This window comes from Anguilla rostrata, chromosome 10, assembly GCF_018555375.3.
Source record: "Anguilla rostrata isolate EN2019 chromosome 10, ASM1855537v3, whole genome shotgun sequence".
Lineage (NCBI taxonomy): Eukaryota > Metazoa > Chordata > Actinopteri > Anguilliformes > Anguillidae > Anguilla > Anguilla rostrata.
The window spans coordinates 912,071-930,000 of record NC_057942.1 but is presented as its reverse complement, the minus strand read 5'-3'; the positions used below and the strand labels follow the sequence as shown (position 1 = coordinate 930,000).

At 51.5% G+C, this 17,930-nt stretch overlaps 2 protein-coding genes across 6 annotated transcripts in view; both read left to right on the top strand.

The window, feature by feature from the left end:
• The window catches only part of si:dkeyp-117b11.1 (proline-rich protein 2), an 8,137-nt gene extending 5,796 nt beyond the window's left edge, over positions 1-2,341 (top strand). For 2 of the 4 annotated variants that reach the window (XM_064353290.1, XM_064353294.1), the window contains exons 8-12: positions 1-397; positions 504-535; positions 946-1,029; positions 1,236-1,394; positions 1,779-2,341. The exon at positions 1-397 is cut by the window's left edge and continues 44 nt beyond it. In XM_064353290.1, coding sequence (XP_064209360.1) covers positions 1-397; positions 504-535; positions 946-1,029; positions 1,236-1,394; positions 1,779-1,895 — 789 coding nt within the window. In that variant the 3' untranslated portion in view covers positions 1,896-2,341. The remainder of the gene's footprint in view (positions 398-503; positions 536-945; positions 1,030-1,235; positions 1,395-1,778) is intronic. The other 2 variants (XM_064353292.1, XM_064353293.1) reach the window with 2 other exon arrangements.
• A 1,340-nt stretch (positions 2,342-3,681) lies between these two features.
• The window catches only part of cltcl1 (clathrin, heavy chain-like 1), a 32,362-nt gene continuing 18,113 nt past the window's right edge, over positions 3,682-17,930 (top strand). For both annotated transcript variants that reach the window (XM_064353289.1, XM_064353288.1), the window contains exons 1-10: positions 3,682-4,153; positions 10,744-10,951; positions 13,740-14,008; positions 14,342-14,503; positions 15,288-15,401; positions 15,952-16,125; positions 16,450-16,647; positions 16,970-17,170; positions 17,329-17,481; positions 17,741-17,863. In XM_064353289.1, the coding sequence (XP_064209359.1) occupies positions 4,112-4,153; positions 10,744-10,951; positions 13,740-14,008; positions 14,342-14,503; positions 15,288-15,401; positions 15,952-16,125; positions 16,450-16,647; positions 16,970-17,170; positions 17,329-17,481; positions 17,741-17,863 (1,644 nt within the window). In that variant the 5' untranslated portion in view covers positions 3,682-4,111. The remainder of the gene's footprint in view (positions 4,154-10,743; positions 10,952-13,739; positions 14,009-14,341; positions 14,504-15,287; positions 15,402-15,951; positions 16,126-16,449; positions 16,648-16,969; positions 17,171-17,328; positions 17,482-17,740; positions 17,864-17,930) is intronic.

Genomic DNA, 17,930 nt, shown 5'->3' with positions numbered 1-17,930 from the left:
TCCAGGGGTGGTCCTCATGAAGCTCCGCCCCCAAGGGGTGGGCCTTGTGAAGCTCTGCCTCCCATGGCTGGGCCTCGTGGAGTCCTGCACCCCAGGAGTGGACCTCATGAAGCTCCGCCTTTCATGGGTGGGCCTCGTGAAGCTCCGCCCCCCAGGGCTGGGCCTCGTGGAGCCCCATATGCCAGGGGTGGACCCCGTGACGCTCCGCCTCCCAAGGGTGGACCCCGTGAAGCTCCGCCTCCCAAGGGTGGACCTCATCAAGCTCTGCCTCCCAAGGGTGGGCCTCATGAAGCTCCGCCTCCCAAGGGTGGACCCCGTGAAGCTCCGCCTCCCAAGGGTGGACCTCACCAAGCTCCGCCTCCCAAGGGTGGGCCTTGTGAAGCTCCGCCTCCCAGGGGTGGGCCTTGTGAACCTCCGCCTCCCATGTTTGGTTTTTTCATGACACACCTAAAGAATGACTAAATGACATGAAGTAGTGACTAAATCTGTCAATTTACTTTTAGGTCTAAAAAAGTCTGCACTATCAGCAACAGCGGTAAGCATTCCCTGAATGACAGTCTAACTCAAACTTTATTTGCCTGATTCAATTCTTTGTTCTGGGATAAAACATATTTTTTTGTTCACAAATTCTGTGATTGAGTTATTCTCATAGTTTTCACTCTTGTCTAATTACATAACTGCTGGTTTCCCCTGTTTTATTCTCTCTGTTAAATGTCCATTTTGAAGCACCATATATGACAACCTGTTTGAAAATCCTGCTATAGACATATACATTTATTGATTGATTGTGTTGCTGATTTATTGATTGATTGAATGATTGAATGATTGATTGATTGATTATGTTGCTGATTGATTGGATGATTGCCTGATTGATTGATTGGTTGTGTGGCTGGTTGATTTATTGATTGTGTGGATGATTGATTGATTGATTGATTGAATCCCCAGGAGTCACAGCTGCAGGCTGAGGAGTGGTTTGCAGGGAACTGTGACCGTAAAACAGCAGAAGTGGTCCTGTCCAGGGTCAACAAGGTGGGATGCGGGGTCACGGGGTCACAGGGTCACAGGGTTATGGGTCACGCAAACCTGGATAGAACCAACTCTGTTCAGTTTGCCCCTGATATTGACAGAATAGCAGCTGATTTTTGGAATTTTCAGGTTTGGTTCAGGGACTTGAGTGCTGCTTTGTGTCTCACCTGTATGTGTCTGATTGTGTGTGTGTGTGTGTGTGTGTGCAGGACGGGGCCTTCCTGGTGCGGTACAGCTCTGCCCAGAACACACGGCAGCCCTACACTCTGGTGGTGTTCTTCAGGCAGAAGGTCTACAACATCCCCATACGCTACCTGGAGCACACACAGGGATACGCCCTGGGCAAGGAGGGCAAGAAGAGCGAGGAGGTGAGAGAGGGAGAGAGATCAGCAGGGAGGAAGAGAGGTCAGCAGGGCGAAAAAGAGAGATGGGTTTGGGCTTGAGTATGTTGTAAGAGAATGTAAGAGAAGGAGACTGAGGAAGTGCTGATGTAGGGAGAGGAGAGGGGGAATGAGGGAGGAGGAGAAAGGGAGGGTAAAAGCTTCAGTGAGAGTGAGAAAGAGAGGCCACTTCAGAAGAGAGGGATGAAGGGATGGGAAAGGGAAGTGTTTTATTAATTGATTCAGGTGATTAATTCTCACCTTTTCCTGTGGGCTGTGTGTGTGCATGTGTGTGCGTGTGTGTGTGTGTGGGTGTGTGTGTGCGTTTTTGTGCGTGCGTGTGTGTGTGTGCATGCATGTGTGTGTGTGCAGTTCTTCAGCAATCTCCAGGAGATCATCTCCCACCACAGGAATAAGCCCATCCAGCTCATCGACAGCAAGAGCCAGGCCAAACACACCACATACCTCACCCACCCGGCTCACCCCTGAAGCCCCACACCTGTTCCACACCTGTTCACCTGGACGAACTCAGCCCACCCCAGCACACTTCACTGCAGCTGCCAGTGTGACCCAGCTATGAGACTCTCAGCGTTTACTTACTGTTTATTTTTGTGTCCTTAAAACTCTCTGCACTACTGCCTATTTGCCCTGCCCTTACCACAGCCCGTGCACCTGGGTGAATCCCCTGGCCCTCCCCAAGGCGAGAGAAAGTGGATTTTGCTGCTCACCTGGCAACCTCAGCTGCTGTGAAGAATGTGCTGTGGGGGCTGTGTCTGCCTGGCCTGCTTTCCACAAGCCTCTATCCTGTCAATTTACTGCGTTTATTATTTAAAACACAACTTTATTTATGTTTTCAATAAGCTGTCTGGTTGCCCCGATTAGATTCCACTGTTAGGTTCTGTACCCCAGAAATATTAAAGGAGGGGTGTATCTGCTGTGTGTGCATACATTCATTACAAGCAAATGTTTCATTTTCATAGAGAGAGGGAGAGACATAAGACATGCCAGCAAGGTCCGTCCCCTCTTTTTATTGAACAATTTGGCCAATTTGTCCGGAACAGATGTAACTGAATATGATTAAGATTTTAAAAAAATATCCTAGAACGTCTATACCACGCAGTAGTCGCGACAATAAATGCGAGAGTCATTTTAGACGGACGGCCTGAAGGAGTTTCGAGGCTGCTATATAACAGCGGACACAAGAGGGCGCCGACGGATTGAAATGCCATTTAAATGGCCTCTGGCTCGCAGTAGGAGGTGACAGTTGGCACACAATACTCCACGTGCGTAGAGCTTCCCCAAACACTAAACCGCGGCTTTTTATTCAAAACGGTATTCGTTGGTTTTATGGGTTTGATCTGCTATATTATTAGTGTCAGTGTTTGGGGGTGCTATTTACCATAATTCTAGCAAAAGCTAACATTTCAAGAATATTAGGAAAGTTATGGAAAATGTTACAAGGATATACACTTCTCCAGTCGCTTTTATATCCCTAAAAAATAAGGGCTGTTTTTGAAAACAGGATTTGTCCATGTCTTTTTGTTGTGTAATGATGAACACTCTTAGGATATTCGCACGATAGGACTGGTACTAAAACAGATATTTTTAATAATTAAACTCTTGGAGGTGTTCTCATTATACCAGGCTAAATTTCTATTTGCTGAGTTTTGTGGCCCTATGCTTGTTTGACTAATTTTTATGATTCAAGAATTAATTTGGCTTTCTAAGTCCACATAGCATGACCAAACATACTGAGAGTTAACTCTCAATTTGTGGTGACCAAATATTAGTACACCTGAGTTACATATAAATAAAACCTTATTTTATAGACAGACATAACTTCACTTTTTAAAAATTAAGTCTTCTAACGCTTGTCAGACTAGTATAGTACCAAGAAAACAATCATTCCTCCAACATTTCTTTGCCCGAACACCAACAGAAACTCCATTATTATTCTGAGGTAAAACTGGTGGAAATACAAGTGTGATTCCAGTCGACAACATACACGAGTAAGACCCAAATAGAAGTTTGGACATAAGGACAGCTGGTGAACAAAGTTAGATTTCTAAAAAAAACGCGTTAGTAAGCCGCACAGAAACACTCGTCATTAAACAATAACCGTGATACCGAAGGCAATCGATTCGCCGGTCCGATAATGGCGGAAACATAAACTGTCAGCGAGTAATTGATGGGATCGCGAGCCGCATTCCAGGCAGCGTCTCCGCACTGAGTTAGCAGATATGTGAAGGGGGGGCGCAGGTCACGTGGTATGATTTCGGCGTTGGAAAAAAAGGGGGAAGGGTTGCGGAAGGGTACACTGAGGACATCCGAAATTCATTTTTTGTCAAGTGGTTTTTTGGGAAATATTTCTTGTTTGTTCCTGGAATTTAGGGGTGGAGCGGATACCGGTATTAAGCGTTTGTGCTAAAGCGAGCGCGAGGTCAGCGTAACGGCCAGACCATGCGGGCAAAGCGGACTAATTCACTCGGCGGAAGCGCAGCGCGCTGTGTAGAGCTGCTCTGAGGGTGGGACTGAATGAGCAGAGAGGATCGGGCTGGTAGAGTCAGAAGCCGGACAGATATATAAATTTACACCATATTTTAAACGGAAGGCTTTTTGGTGCCTATAAGACTAGAACATTATTATTTCTTGCTCGTGTCCCCCTCCCCCTTTTCCTTTTTTCCTTATTATAACAGAAGGCAAGAATGGCTCAGATACTGCCTATACGTTTTCAGGAACATCTGCAGGTAAGACGCAAAAACAATCCCGTAGCTCTAAAACAGCATTATTTCACGCAGTCCAAAATGTAGCCTACATCCAGGGCCGCTTCAGCGGGGCTACCGTCACATTTAAACGGAGATTTGAACAGCTCTGCCGGGGTCTCGCAGCAGCCCTGGGCCTAGCTTATGTTGTGGTGGATGATGACTTGTAAAATTTGAACAGTTATTAGCTGCTGGTGTAATACTGCGGAGCCGAAGACCGTCCCTGTAAAAAGTTGCGTTCATCGACAAAACGTTACCGTGTCTCAAATAATATGTTGCCGTTTGACTGGATGTTATCAGCTAGATAAAATTTGAAGAATTTCAAGTGAAGAACCGGGTTTTGAAGAAGCGGGCTAGCTTGATAGCTACACAGCTAGTTATTGATGCCGGGGTGATACTTTTATCTATCACTTTGTAATGATAGCGAACCGTTAGCTGGCTAGTATGACGGGTTTTCCTTTCCAAATCGCGAAAAAAAATTAGATTTTTTGTTTTGGTCATTTTCACCAATTTAAAATCATTTTCTGAGTAAAATATGACGCAGAAGTTACAATAGCGTGACGGTAGTTAATGGCTATGTATTAATAACGCTACTCTAAACGTAGGCTGACTGGTCCGAAGCCCCGTCTCTCACATAACATCACTCGAACTTAGCTGTTTTTTACAGCCTGCTGCGTATGGGTGATTTATGCTGGTTTTGTCCAGAACTACTTGGTTAACTATTTGGAAAATATTTAATGTAAGGGGCAAATTGAAACCATTTTTCATCTTTTATCCCAAAAATGTCCATCCCGACGAAATAGTGATACAATAGGCTACATATGTCAGTTACATCGACAAAATGTTTGCTACTTCATACCTGTGCATTGGGACCTGACGTTCACAGGTTTGAAGCAATATCTGCGAGTTGATCATATTGGAAACCTGACGTCAGCAAAACAAGTTGGCGCACTTGTAGGCTACATAATCCTTGAACATATCAGATATCAGTTCCCTTAAGACATATAGCTTATATTGAATCTAATGTTCTCTTCAGTCTAACCAAAAGTGAGTGGTAATATTGACATGGTAAAAATTTGGCTGTATTTTATGTGGTGTTTCTCATTAACATAAAAATAAGTAAATGTTACAAACAAAACCAGTGTGACCTTAAATGCCCTCTAGATCCTTTTAGGATTTTTATTTTTTATTTTATCTAAACTTTATTTTACCTGGCCAAGAAAAGCAGCACATATAGTTTCAGGCAGTAACAACACAAAATATTACATATTACAATAGCAAAATATTTTTTCAAAAATTACTTTAAAATATCAATTGAACATCGTTAAACACCAGATTTAAATATTTGAAGAGGACAGAAAAATTCGAATTATGACAAAAAAAGCAGGAGACGTGCACCCATTTGATGCTCAGATGCTGTACTGCCCCCCCCCCCCCATCTCTCCCCTGCTCCAGGGGTCAGAGGAACTTTTGTTTTTGGCATGAACTCCACAGCAGTGAGTCAGTGGAGGCCTGCCTGTCCGTCAGCAGCTGGTTGCTGCGGCAGCGGAGGAGTTGTGGGGCTTTTCTTTCTGAAGACGTTCTCGCGTCTCCTGCTCCCTCAGCCCAAAGGCCCGAGCAGCCCCCCCCAGCCTCTCCCCAGCCCCCCCAGCCCCCCCAGCCTCCCCCAGCCTCCCCCAGCCCCCCAGCTCCCTCGCTCTCCCAGCCTCTCCCCAGCCCCCCCAGCCTCTCCCCAGCCTCTCCCAGCCTCTCCCTCAGCCCCCCAGCCGCCCCCAGCCTCTCCCCAGCCTCTCCCCAGCCTCTCCTCAGCCTCCCCAGCCTCCCCAGCCTCCCCCAGCCTCCCCCAGCCTCTCCCCAGCCTCTCCCCAGCCTCCCCTCAGCACCCCCCAGCCTCTCCCCAGCCCCCAGCCTCTCCCCAGCCCCCCAGCCTCCCAGCCCCCAGCCTCTCCCCAGCCTCTCCCCAACTCTCCCCAGCACCCCAGCCTCTCCCCAGCCTCTCCCCAGCCCCCAGCCTCTCCCCAGCCTCTCCCCAGCCCCCCAGCCCTCCCCAGCCTCTCCCCAACCTCTCCCCAGCCCCCCAGCCTCTCCCCAGACTCTCCTCAGCCCCCCAGCCCCCCAGCCTCTCCCCAACCTCTCCCCAGCCCCCCAGCCTCTCCCCAGCCCCCCAGCCTCTCCCCAACCTCTCCCCAGCCCCCAGCCTCTCCCCAACCTCTCCCCAGCCCCCAGCCTCTCCCCAACCTCTCCCCAGCCCCCGCCTCTCCCCAGCCCCCCCAGCCTCTCCCCAACCTCTCCCCAGCCCCCCAGCCTCTCCCCAGCCTCCCCTCAACCCCACCCCCCAGCCAGGTATAGCACCAGGTATATTTTCCCACAGAAGTCTAAAGGGTCGGTTGTGTGGCTCCTGCAGAGTGCACTTGGGGCTGTGGAGAGAGAGGGGTGCGCTGGTCCCTGATTGGCCCTCCTTCGTTAAAATGGCGGTTTTGTAAGGGCCCTGAGAGCCGAAGGGATGAGTTGGCGGAATGCGAGCGCGCCCAATAGGAGAGCACATTCTCCCCGTTGGCATGGCGATGTCCACACCGTGTCAGAGGCCTCCATCTTGCTCACCATGACCTAAATGGCCAGTGTCCCTGCGCTTAATGCAATTAGCAGAGCTGTGTTTAGACCATTTAGTTTCGCCTGCACAGTAGCCTGAATTATTCTGTATAACGTGTGTGTGTGTGTGTGTGTGTGTGTGTGCGCGCACTTGCATAAAGAGAAGTGTGATACCTTATCAAAGAGAATATTGTGGAAAATCTCTGATGCTCAGACATCACAGAACAAGGTTAGAGAGACTCTCCTCACACCTGCACAGTATCAGGCTGATTCTGCTCTCCTCATCTCTCACCTGGGTGAGAGGTACCTGTGTACCGAACAGCTACCTGATCCAAACCGCTACCCTGCGGCTCCCGGGACCAGGGTAGGGGACCCAAGCTGTAGGCTCCCCGGGACCAGGGTGGGGGACCCAAGCTGTAGGGGGCAGCTTCCTGACCCAGAGCACTGACCCGCATCGAATCTGAGCCTGAAGAATGATTTCAAATCTGATCTGAAACAAAATATTAAAATATCTTTTGGAGTTTGTTGATTAACAAACCTCCGGCTGTTCCTCTGCTTTGGGTCTTATCATTAATATCATATAATTTAAAAAATGGATACGCAAATAAAATGTTTCTTGTGAAGTAGCGCAGCTAGGCTGTTTGGGAGTCCAGTTGAAGCCGTTCTGGTGCTGCCCATGTCGGCCTGCATTTGAAGGCTGTCAGTTTGGTGATTAATGCTGCCTGTGCTGCGGTATTTACATGCCTCTCCAGCCCCTGGGATGGGGGGGGGGGGGCGTAGGAAGACTGCAGCTAGACCCCCTGGGGTCACACAGTTTAACTTCCAGTGCAGAATGGAATAGAATAACTTTATTGTCCACACAAAGTGGACATTTTCCTTAAGCTTCACAGCTGACATGCAGGACACACGCACACGCACACACACACACACACATGCACACACACGCAAATACACACTCACACACACACGCACACACTCACACACTCACACACTCACACACGCACACGCACACACTCACACATACACACACGCAAATACACACTCACACACACACACACACACGCAAATACACACTCACACACACACACACGCACACATCCACACACTGCACACACACACACACACACCAACCACACCACACACTACACACACACCCACTCCCCCCACACCACACACACACACACACACACACTCACACACACACACGCACAAACACACTCACACGTCTCTGGCTGCTGAAGCGCCTGGTGCTGGTGGTATCCGACATATGAGTCGCTTGGCTGGATCTGAACCCGCAGCCCAGCGGCAGTGCATAGCTCTGGGAATCTGCTGAGGGAGGATTCCAGCCCTCAGTTTGTTTTCCTCTTTTCATGGAAAAGCGTTTCCCTCTGTTTGCGTTACGAAGTTTGTGCGTTTCCTCCTTTCAGTCACAGCTGAGGCGTTCGGCGCTGTTCGCCATCGGAGCCGGGCCCTCCGGGCTTCTGGGCGGATCTGTTCAGTGTGATGCGCTTCATGCTCTGATGCTAAGTATCACTAATCTCTGCTCTCACTGTGCAGGGCCCATGGTGACACAATTAACTGAGTAAATTGGATTACTAAATGTAATCCATCCTGCAAGTGAGCCAGCGTCAGCCAATCACATTTTGTGTTCATGATCATGTGATGCTGTCTAAAATATTATGGTCTTATCTGATTGGAAACACAGAATAATCTTTGTTGCTAATGGTTTATTTTATTATTTTGGACTTGCTTGTTAGTTATTACCAGTGTTATTCTGGAGCAGTTTTATCTTCAAGGCTGGGATGTCAGACTCAGTTCCCAGAATTCCACTGCCTCTACTGGATTTTGGTGTGATTTAGTACTTAAGTGATTCATTTAAGTCATTGATTGGCTGTTGAGGCCACGGTCTTTTCAAGGCCTAAATTATCTGCCGGTTGAAATAAAACCACAAAAACATAAGACACAGCGCCCCCTCCAGGACTGGAGTTAAACCTGCAGGCACTGCGGCCCTCCAGGACTGGAGTTAAACCTGCAGACACTGAGACCCCCCCCCCCCCCCTCTGCCCTCATACCGGCCTCTCTACAGGCTGCAGAGTTATGGGGTCACCGCTGCCTCCTTTGGGGGGGGGGGGTGGGGGCTGTCCCGTTCCTGAACTCATCGGGTCATCTAGCAGGTCATTCGTAGGGGAACTCTCGGAGGGCCTTTCTGTTCCCCAGTTCAGCCTGTTCAAGCCCTGCGCTCTGTGCTTGATTCCCTGTCTCCATGCTGTCTCAGTGATCTTTATTTGCCTTCGCCTCTGACAGCGCTGCCTGCTACGCGTCATGTGGCTTTACGCTGTCTCTGAGTGTTTGGGAGTGGTGTGGAGATCTGGGAAGCTTGGGGGTGTATTAGTGTTTGGGAGTAGTGTGGAGATCTGGGAAGCTTTGGGGTGTATGAGTGTTTGGGGCTGGAGGGGCTCAGCTCCTGTGACTGGGACCCCCCCCCCCCCCTACCCCAGCCGGGGTATTGTGCAAACGCAGCCTTCCAGGAGCCTGGCCTGTTTGAGTTCAGGCAGGCAGTGATTGAAGCTCGGCTTGCCCTAACTTTGCTGACCTAGCCTGTGCTTACTGTGTGAAATGGCCTTGATGTCCGTGGCTGTGGATGGCTGATTCTCAGTGAGAATTGTGTCTTATCGGACCGGTTCTGTTACGTTGTTGTTCCAGTGGCCTTCGGTGTGCACGCAGTGTACGTTGCTCTGGATAAACGCGTCTGCCCAATAAAATGTGTGGTGTGATGACTGCACATGTGCTTTACTGCCTCTGCTTCCTGAACACTGGCGCGTGATTGGAGGATGTGCTGTTTCATTAGAGCGGATCACAGGGTTCTGTAATACTGAGTAATGTGGGGTTCTGTCGCCAAGGCAACGTCTCAGCACAGACACACACCACCCCAGCACAGACACACCTCAGCACAGACACACTGAGCACTGACCTCCCTCCTCAGCACAGACACACCACCCGAGCACAACTCCACCCCCCCACCCCCCCCCCGAGCGGTAGTAGGGGGGTTTGTTTGTGGATCTTGGCGTTCCGGGGGGGAAGGCCTGCTGATCCTGGGAAACGGATCATCCTGGGAATATCAGAGACGGGCTGCTCCTTTAATCTGGCTAATCCCTCCCCCTTTTCTGTTCTGTCTCTAAATAAATAGAGGTTGGTGTTTCTGGCGTGTTCCGTGCTGTTCTACCTTCTCTGCTCTCTGCTCAGGGGGACCCTCAGTCTCACGCATGAATGCCTGCCTACCTGCTGCAGGAAGACTGCAGGAAAGATTATTCTGTGACTTCATATGAACTTTTCTGGATCAGTTAAAAAAAAAAAAAAAAAACAATCTGATCAGCAGGTCTGGCTCAAATTACTTGAAACCTTTAAGACACTATAAAAAATTCTTATAGTTTATTGCAGATTTGCTGACATTATAAAGGAAACATTTTAACCACTATCGATGACAGAAATCTTCTTTAAATGCACTCGCCCGTTTTGGTCAGTGACGTGTTCCATAGAACATTCCCGGGGGTTTGCAGGAGGGCAGGTTCTCACAGAGCCGTTGAGCTCTCAGGGTCTGGTGTTGGTTTATTCAGAGGAATGTGTTCAGTGTCCTCAGACCCTTCCTGTCTGGCTAATCTCTCTGATTTATTTGCTGTCCTTTTCCTTCCACTTTTGCGACCTGCTGGCCTCGTCTCTCTCCAGACCTGGGCAGTAGCAGTGTGGGGTGAGATGTGTCATCACTGGAGTGAACGCTGCAGTCCGATCTGCTCGCTGTGTCTGCACGTGTATCTGCCCGCGTTTGAGTGGGTCTGCCAGCCCCCCCCCCCCGCGTCCTCAGTGACATTGTGCAGCAGGCCTCAGGCGGGGGGGACTGTAATTACTGCTGAAGCCTGCTGTGTAATCCACACAGACCGTGGCCCTGAAACTCAACTGAAACTCATACCTTTTCTCCTCCTGGACCGCAGCTGCAGAGCCTGGGCGTGAACCCGGCCAACATCGGCTTCAGCTACCTGACCATGGAGTCGGACCGCTTCATCTGCATCCGCGAGAAGGTGGGCGAGCAGAACCAGGTGGTGATCATCGACATGAACGACCCCACCAACCCCATCCGCCGACCCATCAGCGCAGACAGCGCCATCATGAACCCCACCAGCAAGGTCATCGCCCTCAAAGGTGCGGCTCCGCCCCCTTCCCCCCCCCCCCCGCAGAGAGTCCGCCCGGTCAGCTGACTTGCATTCAGCGATCCTTTGTTGCATTTTGGAAGGGACGCCGTCGCTATGGAAACGTCCAGGCGCTGTTATTGTCCTCGTTTGGCTCTTACGGTGCGCTGACGGAACGCGCTCAGAGTTAGAGCTCCGCTCCTGGTGCTGCCTCAGCTGCTCAGTGCTGTGCTTTCAAACGTGTTTATTTCACTGCGGCCTGGAGTAAGCAGCTCTGCCGGGTGCAAACTCTACATGATGCATCCTGGAAGCCACACGTTAGAGGGGACTGAACCAGAGCAGGGGAGTGATGGGGTGTGCTGTGGTTTGGGTAATGAGTGAGATTGGTCTGCTGGTTTTTCTGCTGATAATTACTGACTCATGGCTTAGGTTGGGAGGGAGTCGGCAGGTGAGGTGAGTGGGTTGCCAGGTACTGAGCTCAGGTGTGGAGTCGGCAGGTGAGGTGAGTGGGTTGCCAGGTACAGAGCTCAGGTGCTCACGGACAGGTGACTGGTAGGTCTGCAGTATCCCCTGTGGTGTTGCAGTTTTGGGTTAAAGCAGCGTAGCAGGGGAAAATGAACAGGCTGGTCACATTTTATAATCTGTGCTAATACAGTGCCCATAACGCGGTGCCCGGCAGTGCCCTGCTCTCTCCCTGCTGTTTAACCCTCTCTCTCTGATTCCTGCTTTCTCTGCCTGCTTTCTGTCCCTAACAGACGGTGAGTTCCTCCCTCTGTCTCCCTCTCTCTCTCTCTCTCTCTCTCTCTCTCTCTCTCTCTCTCCCTCTCTCCCTCTCTCTCTCTCTCTCTCTCCCTCCCTCTCCCTCTCCCTCTCCCTCTCCCTCTCTCCCTCTCTCCCTCTCTCCCTCTCTCTCTCTCTCCCTCTCTCCCTCTCTCCCTCTCTCTCTCTCTCTCGCTCTCTCTTTCTCGGTGTCGTTCGTTTCTGTGTCGTGAACACGGTCCTGTTCTCTCATAAAAGCAGAGCTCCTGTAGCACGCACAACATTCGGCCTCATGTTGATGTTATTAAAAAGCATCTTTTCCGTTAAACATTCGGAAGGTAACCATGGGAACGCAGTGTGTGTTTTGATGGTTCTAAAAGGACGCCCGAATATTGTGCCTTGCTGAAGGGTCAAATCTGTAAATTGGTGCAGTACTTTGGTTAATTGTGAAGGCTGTTCTTTGGAAAGGGTATCAAGTTAGCCTCTGAACTGCTGTGCTTTAGTCTTTACAGACGGGCTTTAGAAACCCTAACCACTGACCCTGGATCAGTGAGTCTGACGCTCGTCTCTCTCCTGGTCTTAAGCCTGGGACCAGCCCTCTCCCTGACCTCACCCTAGCGAGGCCTGGGTAACCAGGCTAGATGAAAGGCCTGTGTGGTTTTCCACAGTCATGGCAGTCAGTTCAGAGTGTCCTGAACTTCATGCCGTACCAATACGCAGTATTACCCAGCAGCACACTTTTATGAGATTCCTGCGTGTGTCGGCATGACGATGGTGTTTGCCCGTTATGGCTGTGTGGTCTGCACTGCACTGTCGGATAACATCAGCACTGAAGTGTGTGTGTGTGTGTGTGTGTGTGTGTGTGTGTGTGTGTGTGTGTGTGTGTGTGTGTGTGTGTGTGTGTGTGTGTGTGTGTGTGTGTGTGTGTGTGTGTGTGTGTGTGTGTGTGTGTGTGTGTGTGTGTGTGAGAGAGAGTGAGTGTGTGTGTGTGTGGAGAGAGAGAGTGTGTGTGTGTGTGTAGCGATGTTCCCTCCCATCTCCGTAACCCCAGAATGCTCAGAGTGAAGTGTCATATTCAGCCGTCATATCGGCAGACATCTGTTTATGGGCTGATATGAGCTTTAGTTCTGAAGCGTCATCACGAATCTCAGCATCCCGCCGCACGATTGGTCCCGTCATCGCTGATCATCTCCTCCATCACACTGCTGAGCTCTGCATCGCCACAGCTTTCAGTGGTGTCCGTGATGATTGCTGTGGGCCTGGGACCTCCCGGCCTGAGGGGGCGCTGTAGCTGAATGTTCTGTTCTAGCCCCTTTCAGCTGCCTAAGTTTGCTCACCGGTCAGCTCTTCCACAGTAATGTCTGTAGTACTGAGTGCTGATTTCAGGCAGTAAGATGTGAAGCTGTCCACACAGTCCATACAGGTGCTTGTTGTCCATTTAAACCTGTACCACCTCACCTGGGAACAGGTCTGCATGGGTGTTTAGGTGCTGTGGAAACCTCAGTCAGCTTTTAAAGAAAGGCAGCATCTCAGTTTTCTTAACGTCTGATAAGTCATTGCTGCTGTCTTCTGATAGATTTCTCTATTTAGAACTTTTTTTTTTGACCAGCTTGCATAAATGTTTCTTAATCGCTGAAATGTACGCTGGAATACATCTGCAGAGAATGCACAGCTCTTAATAAAATCAGTCTCTCTCTGGGGGCTTAGCTTTAGAAAACAATCACCAAAGAAGCATTTTAGTTTGATGAATGATTTATGGTCGTCTGTGAGCTGTGGGAGCCCTTGGATGTGCTTTTCCTAATTCTTCAGAAAACAGTGGGACAGTTCTCAGTGTATTTGCTAGAACAGGAAGATAGTAGAGTGAGAAGCTGAGCCAATGAGAATAGGTTTTGGTGGTAGCTGAGCCAATGAGAATAAAGTTTGTTGGTAGCTGAGCCAATGAGACTAGGGTTTGGTGGTAGCTCAGCCAATGATAATAGGTTTTGTTGACTGGCGACTGTCCCTGGTGTTTGAGATTGCTGTTAAACCCCCCCCACCCCCAGCTGCTAAGACGCTGCAGATCTTCAACATCGAGATGAAGAGCAAGCTGAAGGCGCACACCATGGTGGAGGAGGTGATGTTCTGGAAGTGGATCTCGGTGAACACGGTGGCGCTGGTGACGGAGTCCGCCGTGTTCCACTGGGGCATGGAGGGCGACTCGCAGCCGCTCAAGATGTTCGACCGCCACGCCAGCCTGGCCGGCTGCCAGATCATCAACTACAGAACCGACGAGCAGCAGAAGTGGCTCCTGCTCATTGGCATCTCCGCCCAGGTAACTGACATCCTGACATTACTGACCGCAGCAGGTACTGACCATGGGCGAGACTGACCCTGACAGTACTGACCACAGCAGGTACTGACCAGGGGAGCGACTGACCCTGACAGTACTGACCACAGCAGGTACTGACCAGGGAAGCGACTGACCCTGACAGTACTGACCACAGCAGGTACTGACCATGGGCGAGACTGACCCTGACAGTATTTCCCAGTATCTTACCCAGGTTTGGTTAAATGCCGATAGGCTGGTTTTTAGATCAGGAAATGGGACGTGTTTTGTACCTGTAATAGCTCTGGGAGGAAGTGACACGGGCTGTTCCTCTTCCAGCAAAACCGGGTGGTGGGCGCCATGCAGCTGTACTCGGTGGACAGGAAGGTGTCCCAGCCAATCGAAGGCCACGCTGCTGCTTTCGCTCAGTTCAAGGTGGAGGGAAACGCCAAACCCTCCACCCTCTTCTGCTTCGCTGTGAGGAGCCAGGCCGGGGGGAAGGTGCGGAACGCACGCGCACACACACACACACACATGCGCGCACACACACACACACATGCGCACACACGCACACACACGCACATACATACGCACGCATGCACACACGCTGTTGGAGATGTGTGTGTTATCAGTGCCGTAGGTGTGTGTGTGTGTATGTGTGCTGTAGGAGGAGTGTGTGTGTGTGTGTGTGTGTGCTGTAGGAGGAGTGTGTGTGTGTGCGCTGTCGGAAGTATCAGTTATCAGTGTTGTAGTAGGTGGTGTGTTATCAGTGTTGTAGTAGGCGGTGTGTTATCAGTGTTGTAGGAGGTGGTGTGTTATCAGTGTTGTAGTAGGCGGTGTGTTATCAGTGTTGTAGTAGGCGGTGTGTTATCAGTGTTGTAGTAGGCGGTGTGTTATCAGTGTTGTAGTAGGCGGTGTGTTATCAGTGTTGTAGTAGGCAGTGTGTTATCAGTGTTGTAGTAGGCGGTGTGTTATCAGTGTTGTAGTAGGCGGTGTGTTATCAGTGTTGTAGTAGGCCGCTGTTATCAGTGTTGTAGTAGGCGGTGTGTTATCAGTGTTGTAGTAGGCGGTGTGTTATCAGTGTGTGTAGTGGATCAGTGTAGTTATCAGTGTGTAGTAGGCAGGTGTGTTATCAGTGTTGTAGTAGGCGGTGTGTTATCAGTGTTGTAGTAGGCGGTGTGTTATCAGTGTTGTAGTAGGCAGTGTGTTATCAGTGTTGTAGTAGGCAGTGTGTTATCAGTGTTGTAGTAGGCGGTGTGTTATCAGTGTGCTCATCTCCCTGCAGCTGCACATAATAGAGGTGGGCCAGCCTGCCGCTGGGAATCAGCCGTTTGCTAAGAAGGCCGTGGACGTGTTCTTCCCCCCCGAGGCGCAGACCGACTTCCCCGTGGCCATGCAGGTGAGGTCCAGGGCCCGCCTGTCGCCAGAGTCCCTCTGGGGCCTGGACAGGTGTCCTGGCGTGACCCTCCCGCTCCACGGGAACAAATGAAGCGGCATGCTAGCACAACACGAGCGCCATGCTAACATGATCGGCATGCTAACGTGATCAACATGCTAGCACAACACGAGCGCCATGCTAACATGATCGGCATGCTAACGTGATCAACATGCTAGCACAACACGAGCGCCATGCTAACACAACACAAACGTCACACTGTGTAGAGCTGAACTCAGACTTTCTACCTGCTTGGGGAAAATGAACATTCTCTGAGCGTGACTGTGCATCGCCTTGAATTGTGGACGTTTGTGGAAATATGCAGAGCAGAAGCCCCACCAGGCAAATTCACACTGGGAACATTTGCATCACAGTTAGACATGCGGTAGGAGCCAGCCTCCCTGCACAGAGGGGTATACTCCACACATCCGAATGACTCCGCTGTTGTGATGAAGTGCTGAAACAGTCAGTGGCATGATATGTCCCTCCCCATCCCCCCCCCCTTTTGGTTCAGATTGGTACCAAACACGGCGTCATCTACCTGATCACCAAGTACGGCTACATTCACCTGTATGACCTGGAGTCCGGCGTGTGCATCTACATGAACCGCATCAGCGCAGAGACCATCTTCGTCACCGCCCCCCACGGCCCCACCTCCGGCATCATCGGGGTCAACAAGAAGGGCCAGGTACCCCCCCCCGGATCATAACAACAATACGCGATAGTGTTCTGTCAGTGTGAACGGGCGGTTCTGGTCAGACGGGTGAGGTTGGGGCTGTGCGGTTCGGTCCAGACGGCGTTGGGCTGTGCAGGTTCTGGTCCAGACGGGCTGTAACGTTGGGGCTGTTGCAGGTTCTGGTCCAGACGGGCTGTAACGTTGGGGCTGTTGCAGGTTCTGGTCCAGACGGGCTGTAACGTTGGGGCTGTTGCAGGTTCCGGTCCAGACGGGCTGTAGCGTTGGGGCTGTTGCAGGTTCTGGTCCAGACGGGCTGTAACGCTGGGGCTGTTGCAGGTTCTGTCGGTGTGCGTGGAGGAGGAGAACATAGTGAGCTACGCCACCAGCGTGCTGCAGAACCCGGACCTGGGCCTGCGCATGGCCGTGCGCAGCAACCTGGCCGGCGCAGAGGAGCTCTTCGCCCGCAAGTTCAGCACGCTGTTCGCCCAGGGGAGCTACTCGGAGGCCGCCAAAGTCGCCGCGTCCGCCCCTAAGGTACCGCCTGCTGGGGAAGGGGGGGGAGCTGGGCTGGGAGGGGGGGAGGGAGGTGGGCTGGGGAGGGGAGGGGAGGGGGAGCTGTTATGCTGTTTTAACTCTGTAGATGCTGGCTAATACTCTAAAGCGCTCTTCCAGGTCCCTGAGAATTAAAGGAATTTTGCTGGTGTCTGAAGGGTTTAATGGATTAAAGTAAATATTTGACCCAGGTGTGATTTAGAGCCGCGCGATTAGCCATGTCTGCACACATGCATGCATTACGAACTCAGGCGCTAGGCTGGGCGGGCCATTCCCCTAACCCCGCCCCTGACCCCGCCCACAGGGCATCCTGCGCACGGCCGACACCATCCGGAAGTTCCAGAGCGTCCCGGCGCAGCCCGGCCAGGCCTCGCCCCTGCTGCAGTATTTCGGCATCCTGCTGGACCAGGGCCAGCTCAACAAGTTTGAGTCCCTGGAGCTGTGCAGGCCCGTCCTGCAGCAGGGCCGCAAGCAGCTGCTGGAGAAGTGGCTCAAAGAGGACAAGGTACGAGAGCGCCGCCCTTTTACACTGTCAGTCAACGTGGATACATAACATTTCTGTATAAATTGTGCGTGTGTTAACCCTGTGTGTGTGTGTGTGTGTGATAACCATGTGTGTGTGTGTGTGTGTGTGTGTGATGACCCTGTGTGTGTGTGTTGTAGCTGGAGTGCTCGGAGGAGCTGGGTGATTTGGTGAAGAGTGCGGACCCCACTCTGGCCCTCAGTGTGTACCTGCGGGCCAACGTCCCCAACAAGGTCATCCAGTGCTTCGCCGAGACCGGCCAGTTCCAGAAGATCGTGCTGTACGCCAAAAAGGTACCGGCGCCCTCCTCAGCCAGCAGGCGGTACTGCACGTCCATTATCCCCGTGGAGGAAAGGCTGCTGTTACTGGGACGTCCTGTCACAGCGCGAGCGGGGTCACCTGATCTAGCACACACCCCGCCGTGGGTGTGCTCGTGTTTATTAAGAGCAGGAACGCTCAATATATGTCTTTAGCCCAGACCCGGGCCAGTCCTGGGTCAGACCTGCGCCAAACCTAGGTCGAGTGGACCCTGTGTTCTGTCCCGCCCTGCAGGTGGGGTACTCCCCGGACTGGATCTTCCTCCTGAGGAGCGTGATGCGGGTCAGCCCAGAACAGGGCCTGCAGTTCGCCCAGATGCTGGCCCAGGAAGAGGAGCCGCTGGCCAACATCAACCAGGTATGGAGCACCCCCACTCCCCCCCCCCAAGCCTTTTGCACACTGTCTAGCTCCCCCCCCGCAGACC